Here is an 11,835-nt window from a genome sequence, read left to right on the forward strand (position 1 = left end):
TCCTCCCGTGTCACTCAGTTTTACCGACCAGAGTTGCACATTCTTGTCACTCCTCTAACAAACAAGTGACGGCAGCTCCTCCTGACAAAGACGGAGGGTCCAGCAGGTCCTGCGTCAAAGATCAGCCTGTCTGGGAGTCCCACGGGCAGGGAGCAGACTGGGGAAGCAGGCAGGCAGCTGGGAAGGGTGGGCCTAGGCTGTGGCTTTCAGGTGTCCCAGTGGAAGCATCACTGGGTTGTGTTTTCTGGCAACTTAGAACTGGTTTTTTTCTTGCTCATAAAAACTGCTATCTGCAAAGGAAAAGAGAAAATCTGTTAGGCAGATCATAGCAGGGCCTTTCAGAAACCCAGGTCAAGGTCCCACCCTGTGAATTTAGTGGTTATTTATGCTTCTTCCAAAAATATACAAATAGGTTTGCATCAAACAAAAACAAATTACTCAAGTGTTCATCCTGACCTTGCATAAAACCTTTCAGAAATAAACCCAGAGAACTTCCTCCACTTGTTTCCATACATTTCCATCATCCTTCCTAATTCCAGGGACACAAATGCTGAGACGGTATAAAATTCCCAGCTCAATTTTGCAAACCTAAAAGGTCTGAATAAGAACCGGAACATCTGAGAAGGGACCGTCTAAAAGCCCTCAGCGTTGGCTTTACTCTTCTCTCAGTGGCACATCTCCACATGACCGCACTGGAAACAGAGTTGGGCAAAAGCTGAGTGATTTGGAAAATCTCATTCTTGAGTGCTCAGTAAAAGTGAGGCCTCGAAGCAGGCTGAGTTTGTTCAGGCTGTGGAACAGCAAGAACATCAGCTCCCGTCCCCGCTGCACTAGGACATGAATCAGCCTGGACTGCAGTGCTACCACTTGCCGTCTCTCTGGGTTGGCAGATTCATGCCCAGCGGACATACAAAGAAGCACTGAGCTTGGCTAAGCACCTGGCTCTTCCCATGGACAGTATGTTGAGCACATACCTAATCCCTTAATTTATCTATGTCTCCACATGCTATGGGGCATACTGCTCTACGGCCACAGGGCAGGACATGTTCTACTTACAAATCCGTGTCTTCAATGACATCTGGCATCTCCAGTGTCTGCCTCCTCCTATGGACAGCATCTATGATCTTTTTCCTGGGTCCCATTGGGATGTTGATGCTCTTCAGGTCATGTTCTGAGCACAGCATGAGGGCATCCAGGTCGATCTTCTCCTTCTTCAGGATGGAGATGAACTCAGACATGTGCAGGGAAGCCAGGAAGGTCTCCAGGGGACTGGTATCAGGTTCGTCGTCATCCAGGCCCAGTGACACATCGTCCCAGGGCAGCTCTTCCTCGTTCCTCTCCTGCAGGCTGTTGGCACTGCCGATACTGTCATTGAGACTTGGCGAGCGCTGCAGGCGGCTCCTCAGTTTGACACCTACCCCATCCCCATTGCCCTCACCCAACATGCCAGTCTCCTCCCGGCCAATCCCAAAGAGCCCACCACTGACATAGTTCCTCCTGAACACCATAGTGCCAAGCCCCGGCCGGTTGAACAAGGAGTCATGGCCAGAATCAGTGCTGACCTCAGAGTGGGCCGAGTCCATGTGCAAACCTGGGTCGCTTATGGCACGGGAGACAGTGTCTTCATCCGACAGAAACATGTCTCGGATATTGCGCCTGGTCCACTCCTTCGGACTGGCATAGGTGCCTTGCTTCACAAACATGACATCGTTTCCCAGCTGCAGGCCTGACAAGGACCTCACACTCTTTCTCCCGTCCTCATAGATCTTAAACGTCCCGTCCACCTGCTTCTTCTTCTCCAGCTTCTTCTGAATTTTGGTCTTCCCCTTGGTTGTGCCATGGATGGTGGCTTGGGAGTATGGCAGGGACGTCATCATGGACATGTGCTGGAACTTTCTGCTGAGGGTACTGCTCGAATAGCTGGAGAAGCTCATGGTGTCCGAGTTGTCAGACATCTCCTTCTTGTATCTCTTCTCCATCCGCTCATGGTGCTTCTTCTGCAGCTTAAGGCAGTCCTTGATCCTCTTCTCCGCATCTCGGAAGGCCTTATCCTTCAGCTTGCTCACCAACTTGGGGTTGAGGCTGCTCTGCTTGGCAGCGATGGAGTCCAGGTAACGCACGCACTCCATGTGCCCCTTCATGGCAGCCATGTCTAGTGGCGTATGGTAGTCATTGTCTAGGCACCAGATGTTGGCCCCAAAAGAGATCAAGAATGAGAGGCAATTCAGATGGCCGTTGGCTGCTGCTAAGTGAAGAGGAGTGTTCCCCCAGATGTCGCATTTGTCTGGATCACCCCTAAAGCAATATTTGGAAGAAACAGTTAGTGCACAGGGGGTCTGGCTGGCCCTACCATGCAGTCACATGGGGGGTCTAAAGAGATGTTTATGGAGCAAGGAGATAGCACATTCATGCAGGAAGATATACCCCAAACTCTTCTTCCACCTGATATAAGCAACCCACCCCTTACTACAGCCTCTACATCACAACCTATAAGGCCTCTGGAGAGGCATTGCGCACATCAAATTCATGCGCTTAACTCACAAATCCACGGCAATTCCTATTGTCTGCATTCAGCACCCAAAGGCCATGCTCAGGCTGCCACATCAACCCCCCATTGTCTCTTCATGATGGACAAGGACTTGAGCCGCAAAACGGGAGCCAGCTCTCAAACGTCCCAGACTTGACGAGGGGAGGTGATGTTGGTTTCCGCATACTTGTGGGGCCCACAATAAAAGCCATTTGCAAAATTCAGGCACAGATTCACACCTCAAATGTCCCCAGAATCTGGTGATATTCAGCCTCTAGGCTTTGATTCAAGCCCCTCTGTATTCATATTATATGAAGCAATACCCCATACTCTACGTACACTTTTACAGTATATGTTGTCACAGGGTCCCATCACGCTGGAACGGAGACCACACAAAGCAGTCATCTTCAGCCACATCAACTGTTTCACCATCCTTTGCACATTTATATGAACTAATCTGATGCCTCACCTCTGTACCGGGGGCATCATTCCAGTGAATAAGACCAAGGTTGTTGGGTTTGAAACTTCATTTCTTTTCACCTTGGCAAGTTTGGTTTTCAATTGCACAGCTCAGAGCAAGTTGGTATTTGCACATCCAAAGAATCCAGTTTCAAAGAAAGTGGAGATTAGGTTTCCACGCTCCTCCAGGCCAGAGACTCAACTAATGTGATTAGCACAACCTGCAGTGATGTCCCAGGAGGCTACTGCTAGTCACCAAGGGACTGGCCAGTTTAGCAGCCTCCCTGAAAGCCAGGATCTGGTCCTGGAGAAAATGCACTTGAGAACAGCCAAGCTCCTAATATCACCCTGTATTTGTGACCTGCTGAAAGGAGAGACACAGTTACGCCCATCCTAGCACCAGCCATGCACTTGTGTGTATAAGTCAAAGAAATGAACCCAGCATCAGTATCCGACCGCAAGCCTCTCTTGCTCATCACATGCCCAAAGAAGCACAGCAAGCAGCACTACTGCAGGGCAATTCCTCCCAGGACAGTAGGGGACTGCAATACTCTGATACCCACTTTCTGAAATGCCTCCTGGCTATGAGTGACTGAAACAGGGCAATGACACTTGTGCAAAGGGGCTAAGACCGTGATCACTGTGAACTTCACATATGGGTGCATTTTTTTATCACTGCTGCTGGCTGGGGCTGGGACTGGGACTGCTGCCAGAGGAGCAGGCAGGCAACCCCCATGCGCCATTCCCAACAGCTTCTCTTTTCATTTCTTTAAGCTACATTGGATCAAGGTCTTGCTCTGTAACCTCCATGCCTGCCTCCTCACTGAAGCCTGGGCTAGTATTGCCCCTGCTTTTGCAAAAACCCAATCCTAACTCACAAGGCTTTGCAATGTCTTCTCATTCCTAACTAAAAAATCACAGGGTCCAATACTGCAAAGTCTCTGCACCCAGAAACCCCAGGCTTCAAAAAAAGATCCAGGAAGATCCTGGAGAAAAAAAAAATAGCAAGGAGAGCACTAGACACCAGGCATCTGTCCACCTAATAGTAAGAAGTGAAGGGAGGTCTCATCCGGGCCTCCAGCTTCCTAGGTACCACAGCAGTGCTGAGCTCCGGCAACAGGTAACTCCCCTGCTAGCTCCACCCAGTTCCCTCTACCCTCGTAGTGACATATCCAGGCTGGGAAATTCATGGGGAAGATAAATATTTGATGAATTGCAAGAGAGGAGTAAATTATTTATCGGGTTGGATTAAAGAGCCAGTGAAACCGTAACTGCCGGTGCTGGCAGTGGGCTTACAGGTGTGTGAACGGCTGTTTGTTGATGTTTGTCCAGAGTGAACACACGTGTGGCAGAATTGGGCATGTACATCTGTGCATGCGTCTGTTGGAGGGCAGGATGTGATGGACCAGGATGTTATATAGGACCGTGACTTAGCTCTGGACCCAGAGCAAAACTCCTGTTCCCAACAAAACTGCTAGTCGTTGGGTGCATTTGATCCTATGTCTCAGGTACATATGCTTTGGACTGTGTGGGGGTATCCTTGAGGCCATGGTGCTTGGCTCACACAGGTGCTGCTATTTGGGATTATGCATCCATTTTCTTTGTGCTATCTCAGTAGGCCACTGACTGGGAAGGAACAAAACAAGACCCAGCCATCTCAGGATTATTGTCAGAAGTAACACAGAGCCACCACCCAAAACATTACAAGACCAGACCTCTGGTTATTTTTGGCCCCATAAATGGTTCCTGGAGGCAGTAACAATGCATGGGAAAAATCAGAGGCACAGGTCATCGTAAAGAGGATGCACTTGGTCAGGAGGTGATGAGAGATTTAAAAAAACAGGAGGGTTCACAGGCAGGTCTTAGTCAGGAGACACTTCTCAGGGCAAAACCATGCCTCAAGGATATGGTACGTGAGATGTTTAACGCCAGTCCACTAAATGGAGACCATGTTCTAATAGCAGGTAATAAGTATTTATATAGTGAAGCACTTTTCTGATTCAAAAAATGTTCAAGTGCCGAGTCAACAAGAATAATGATTATTAAGTGAACCCCCTTCAATGGATATACACAAACACTGAGTCACCCCACTGTCATCACATCACTGGGACACTCAGCCTGCTTCCCTCCATCCCCTCCTTCTGTCTGTTACTCTCCGCTTCTCCCATCATCCTGTCTATAATTAGGGCCCAAACACTGATGTGTGTCCTTCATTTGCAGCTCATGAAAACTCTCTTAGAAATCTGTGGACTGGCTTGACTGCTTCAAATTGATTGGGACCTTAGTTGCTAAGCTCTTTGAGGTGCAGAAAGTATCTTTCTAGCCCGTAAAATGCCTGTCATAATCTTGGATGTTGCAAAAAGGATAATAATGAGCCCTTTGAATAACTGGAGAGAGCAAAACTCTCTGCAGTGCAACTGGAGTCAACCTTGGGCTCTTGAAATTGGGATCTGGAATAAGATGTTACATTCCTCTGCATTAAATCCAGGGCTTTGTCCAAATTTGAAGGGAGGTTTGGACCAGGGTTTGGAAGCTTAACCCCATCTCCAGGCCTTTCTTTTCCCAAAGCTGTAGTTCAGCAGGCGGCTGGGATGTTACTAGTCGCTATTTGTGAACACCAGTCACTGAGCAGCACCCAGCCGTACTGCACGCTGTCCCAACACAGAGCATTCCCAGCCCATGGCGGTGAGGTCTAGTCAGGGCCGGATTAACACATAGGCCAAGAAGGGGCCCAGTTGTGCTTATTTTACATATTACAATTATTGAGTGAAACAGTAATATAAATATACAGTATTAAGTAGGGGCCCACAAGTTTGTTTATCTAGGGCCCGTTAAAGGGATAATGCAACCCTGGGGCTCGTGGGCTGAGGAGCAAGGAGCCAGGAAGCCCTGTATTCAAACCCTGACTGCCACTGATGGCAAATTGCTGGTGCTCTCTCTGCACCGGCCTGGAGATAAACTGTGCAAATTAAAACCTTGCAGGGAGCAAATACCTCAGAAAATTATACGGATCCTTTTGCCTCTCTGTTACCCATTCTCATCTAGTCCAGGGTGGGAAGAGTGCAGGTTGCTCCAAAGAGCTAGCTGGGAAATTATTTTTATTCCCGTACCCAATTTTGAGGAGGGGCAATTTTTTTCCCCTCGTTTCCACTGAGTTTTTAGGATTTCAGTGCCTGGCAAAACTTAATATTTTGGGGGAGGAAGGGGAATCTGTTTCACTGAAAAGCCATTCTGATGGGAGCAAGGTCAAATCTGCAAAAATGCCTAAGTGACTTGGGAGCCCGACACCCGCTCGCAAAAGCAGCTTGGGAAAGTAGGCACCAATGGCCCATCACAAGTCAAAGGGGCACCATTTCCTTAGTGCCTAGCCCTCTTTTTAAAATGGGACTTAGGCTCCTAACTCACTTTTGAAAATTTGACCCCTTCTGCACCAGTTGCCGTCTCCAGGCTGGCTGGTGACTTAGGTGAAACCATCTAAGAGACCTCATCCCACTTGCTAGCAGGCGGCTGCTACAGCCGCTAGCTGGCTCCCTGGACCTCAGGCTTAACAAAGAGGCTGAAGGTGAAAAAGGACATTAGACTGGAACTAGATCTGTCATTTCCAGCAGGATCCCTCCTGAAGAGGGCTGAGCACCCATGGGCCGGATGGTGAGGGAAGTTTTGTACCATCGCTGCCCCTGCTCTGCAGAGAAACTGTGGGCGCCTTTCTTGTCAATCCAGAAACTTTGCTGAGAATTATACTATTCCCATATTCCCTCCAAGGCAAAGCAAAGGAGAGAGCCTCGGTTATGAGCTAGGGCAACGTGCCCCTCAGCCAAGCAATGAGGGCTGCCAACTTGGGGTTCATCATGCCAGATTCCTCCCTCGAGCCAGGGTTCACCCAAGGAGTCCCACTGAAATAAGGAGCCCTCTTCTCCCCCAGCCTCAGGACCACAGCTCTTCAGGGCCAAAATAAGCTTGGCACAGAGGGTGCGACCCTGGGGATCTGTCCGCAGAACACAGCCCCTTTGACCAGTAATCTCAAAAGGGCATTATTGGCCCCACTTGACAGTAAGGGAAGTGAAGTGACACAGGCCAAGTTACAGGCAGAGGCGAGACGAGATCCTGGGACTCCTGTGGTCCCAGCACCAAGCGACAGGTAGATGCACACCAGGCGGAGGGAGGCGCTATAGGCACAGAAAAGCTCCTCCAAACCTCTCTCCTCCCCATCAGGCAGAAGTCCTTGTCCCTGCACCGGCCCCCTTGCCCAGCCCTTTGCTCTCTCAATTAAGATGACGCCGGCCCAGCTCCCGACACAGCCACCCTTCTTCACAAAGGCGTCGTTCCCACACAGAAGAACGATTGTCTCTCTGAAGCTGTGGCTCTAAATGCCAATTTGCCTCCCCTTTCCCAGCCGTCACATTAATTGAGTCCCTTTCCCTCATGAGAACCCAGTCAGGAGAAAGAAAAAGGTTTTTTATATAAGCCCTGTCCCCCCCCCTCCATCCACCCAACTGCAGCACAGAGGGACAGGCACATATCCCTGGTGGTTGTGAAATCTCTGCTCCTCCGACTCCCAGACCCTCCCCACGGCAATAAAACTGCTTCATTATCCCTTTTCTCTGAGCTGAGCTGATCCCTGTTACTCAGGGCAGCTGTCGATAGCAGTGACTAGCACCGTCATTCCCACCGACAGCTTATTCCTCCTCATCCCTCCCCATCTCGGCTTCACAGTTGCAGCTTCCCTTGCCTTGCCCACATTGCACACATTATCTACAGGAGCTCCTCTCTCCAGTTCCCATCCTTGTGATACCTGACCACCTCACATGCATGAAGTAATCTCTCCCAGCACCCTTGGGAGGTGGGTAAATTTATTCTGCTCAGGTTACAGGTGAGAAAAATGAAGTGCAGAGAGGTTAAATGAATTGCCCAAGGCACACAAGCAGTGTGTGGCAGAGCCAGGACCATAACCCAGGTCTCCTGAATCCCTCTACGATGCCTGAATGTCCTGAAGATATCCTGTAGGACATCCCAGTCCATGAAGAAGATCCTGGGTCCCTAAGAGGTGCAGAGATTAAGAACCTGACAAATGATGGGGTAGCGGACATGCGTATGTCCAAAGGCCTATCAATACTATTGAAGTTACTGCATTGGAGCAGCAGGTCCCCACATGGCAGTGCTTCAGCTTTGGTGTCACAGTGCTTGGCTTCACCTATGTAGACAGGAATGTCTCATAACCCTGTTCAGGAAACCATATTGCAACCCAGAAAAAAGTCCAGCCCATAGCAGGGTTCCCTTAACATGCATCTTTATGCTTAATGTGGTCTGGTCCCACCTGCAGAGGCAAACCCTAACCAAGTTATAATAAGTAACAGGGTGTCCTGACGGATCCATGCCACGGCACTGACACGGCTCTGCTAGCGTTGAACTTGTCCAGCAGCCGTACCCAGCCACCTCCTGAACTGCAATAGGAAGAACCAAAAACACCCTATTCCCAAAAGCTTCTCTCCTTTAGCCCCCTGCCTCTTTTCTCTTTCTCATCTCTCTGTCCCGTGCATGCATGCACACCCCCCCCCCAGAACATTTCATAACAGCTCATCTCCAGCATCCGCTTCACTGGGCACAAAGACAAGACCATTTACTGGACTTGTCTGTGTGCCAGTACCATCGCTCCAGGCTGCTTACCCAGCACTGACAAAGGGTATCCACTGCCCCTTGATGCCCCAGTCCTGACTAGTCCCCCTAAATTCCCCTCTTCCCATGGGAGGCAAACATGACACTGCCCCAAAGTTCAGATTTCTGCTTGCTCTAGGGTCAGACACTAGACACTGCTTTAAAACCACAGATGGTTGGGACATCTGAACACAGCTTATCATTCTTTTTTGCTAATTAGGACAAAGGATAACATTTTCAAATGGCCCAGTGAGACTTTGTCATCTGAGTCGCCTTTTCAAATGTGACTTAGGCTGGCTGAAAGTGAACATAGTCATGGAGGGTTTTGACACTTCAATGCTGTTTCCATTTAAAAGGGTTTGAAGATAACCCATTTTTTAAAAAATATTCACTGCCTTTTCATTGACGTGCTCCCCCAAAGTGGTTATTAAAAACTTTACTTCTTTGACAACAGGATTTCCCTCATGTTTGTGTTAAAAATGCCAGTGCAAAACATCACAATTTTTGTGAGATTTTGAAGTCTTTTAAAGTCAACAATTTTTTGTGACATTTCTCCAGTTTCTTGGGGTGGGGGGACCCTATGGGTTGAAAAAAACTGAATCGGCTCTTACCATTATGTCCCGACATCCCCTTAAGATAAATGCCGGTAGGTATCCGAACTATTGCAGCTATAGCTTGTCGCTTTTGGGGCACCGGAGTGGTTTCCCTGACCTGAGTAGAGAGGGAAATACTTTTCCCTCAAACTGTACCAGGCCGGCTACCCTGAAGACCTCATCTGGGCTCACGTGTGCCCAGTGAAGCGGATGCTGGAGATGAGCTGTTATGAAATATTTGGGGGGGGGGGGGGGGTGCATGCATGCATGGAACAGAGAGATGAGAAAGAGAAAAGAGGCAAGGGGCTAAAGGACAGTAGTTATTGGGAATAGGGTGTTTTTGGTTCTTCCTATTGCAGTTCAGGAGGTGGCTGGGTACGGCTGCTGGACAACCATTGATCAACCATTATGAAGCCACCCACCCCAGTGATGACTGTCATAATGGTTGGTCAAAGCAGGTGTGGAAGAGGCTGATGCCTGTTACAATAAAAGTAAATAGATTCAGACCCTAATTCAACCCCCATCTGAACAGCTCCTGCTAGTAGACAGGCTATGTATCCTATCCAAGGGCTTACCATGACTCAGAGACGTGTCGAAAGGCTGGAGATGGCTTAGATGCCGAGCCTTAGAACATGGCCACGCATGTGCTGCCTCTGTAAAACACCCCCTCGGGGCCCTTCAAGGACACCCAGCCATAGGAGATATATTACTAACAAAATATAATGGTGTCAGACAGGTCCATGGGGCCCAAGCTAAAGAGTAAGTTCACAACCAGACTGACCATGTTTTATAAGCCCTCCGTATCCATGTGATTAGCAAACAGCTGGCAAAGCAGAAGATTCATGATATTTAATAGGGTGGAAAAAAGGGCATGACTGACCATGCTGCAAGGTCCCCAGGGGTAACCCCACAGCAATCACTGAGCCCACATGGCCATAAGTGGCACCTGCGTATAGCCTGTGGCCTCAGAAACTCCCCTCTCTGCCCAAAAGCCCATGCTGCTAACAAGTGCATTCCCTTCTCTGGCATCATCTGTCTCTCTAGCTCTGTGACTTGCTGGCTTGGCTCTGTGTGCTCCCCACTTCCCAGCTTGCAAGCAGCAGCCAGATGTGCTAACACAGGCACTCACCACCAGATCCTGGTCATGGACCTCTGGGGCTGGGAGGAAAAGCAACCTTTGGGAGTGGAGCGAGGAGAAATACAGCTCAGCTTTGATATCAGTAGTGATATCAGTATGGCACACAGCCGATCAGGGAGGAAGCAGGGAGCACAGCTGCAGATTGGGCAAGGGAAGGGGTTGGAGGGCACTCAGGGAGGGTGTGGGGCTTAGTTTGTAGCACCTCTGCCAAAAAATGTTGCCCCCCCCCCAGCCTAGGTTGTGAGAAGGCCACCTCTGTGGTCTCCATGAACTCTGCTCTGGTTTACTGCAGCATTTGAGTATAGGTCATCCCTTTCTGACAAATGCCTTAATGAAAACACATCCTACAGCCAGACTGACAAAAGATTTGCTCATGCCATCAGTCACCAAAAGGGCACTGGCTCTTCCCCATGCTATTTTCCCTGTCAGCAGCAAACATAGATTACACTGTTAATTGGACACCACTCAAGCTGCACAAGAGGGTTTTGTGCTGGGACCTTTGATTCCAATTTGAATTTATAAAAGGGGCCCTTCTCCAGAAATCCCGGCAGCTGTCTGACTGGCAGGCTGGAAGTCAGGGCCCTGGGGAGATCTGGCGTTAAAAAGGCAGCAGACGATGGAAGTGAGCTGTTGGGGGAACTGTGAGGTGCATTGGCAAATGTGCCTGAGAGGTGGGGAGGCAGAAATGAGATGTCAGGAGATGCTGCTAGTCCGGGCTGAAGATCGTGGGCATGGGATCTGGCAGTGGCCTGGCAGGAGATGTGTGAAGTGCCTTGGCGGAGCTGGGAGCAAATCCAATAACTGGGCAGTAGTGGATGCAGCTGGGAAATGGAGCAACATGAAAATATGTTTTGCTCTTCTCTCCACGCAGCATTAATCACTGGCCTTCTGGAAAAGGCCTTGAAGGTGGAGAGCTGAGAGGAAGTCAAAGGGCATTTATTCAATTGACTTTAGCGGCAGCTGGACCAGGCCTCAAGAGAGCAACACTGGAAAGGGAAAGGGAAATCAGCTAAGAGATACAGAACTGATTAGTCAGGAGGGAAGAAGCCTGTTGGTCACAAAGCACCTCGGAGAATCAGGCTCTTGAAGCATCTCTTCTTAGGCATTCAAAGGCTCTAATCGTTGCCAAGATCAGTATAGTGTCTGGAGCCCCCTGGACTGCAGCAAAGAGCACATGCTCTTCAGGAATGAAAATTTACCCCTTCAATGATTCTGAACACGGTAGGCAAGGCCCCACGGAGCAGACACCCGTTACCTCCCACCAGTATCACCCGCCACATACCAACTTTGGCCCAGGAGACGTAGGCACTGACTGCATCTGCTCACAGGGAAAATCGTTTGACGTTCATATTCAATACCTTTCATCCAAGGGTCGCAAGCCTGCTATAAAGATGGGCTGGCAAAACTAGATCAAATTTTTCCTCCAGCCACCGGTCCCACTGAAGTCAGTGCTGAGGGCAAGAATT

General features: G+C 49.4%; 1 protein-coding gene across 2 annotated transcripts in view; it reads right to left on the reverse strand.

The window, feature by feature from the left end:
* Positions 1-270: 270 nt before the first annotated feature.
* The window catches only part of USH1G (USH1 protein network component sans), an 18,959-nt gene continuing 7,394 nt past the window's right edge, over positions 271-11,835 (reverse strand). The window contains exons 2-3 of one of the 2 annotated variants that reach the window (XM_019517921.1): positions 1,057-2,295; positions 271-290 (exon numbers count right to left, since the gene is read on the reverse strand). In XM_019517921.1, coding sequence (XP_019373466.1) covers positions 287-290; positions 1,057-2,295 — 1,243 coding nt within the window. In that variant the 3' untranslated portion in view covers positions 271-286. Of the gene's footprint in view, positions 291-1,052; positions 2,296-11,835 lie in introns of those variants that run through there. The other variant, XM_019517929.1, reaches the window with a different exon arrangement.

The sequence above is a fragment of the Gavialis gangeticus genome, unplaced genomic scaffold (genome assembly GCF_001723915.1).
Source record: "Gavialis gangeticus isolate Ggan-Ray unplaced genomic scaffold, GavGan_comp1, whole genome shotgun sequence".
NCBI classification, from domain to species: Eukaryota; Metazoa; Chordata; order Crocodylia; family Gavialidae; genus Gavialis; species Gavialis gangeticus.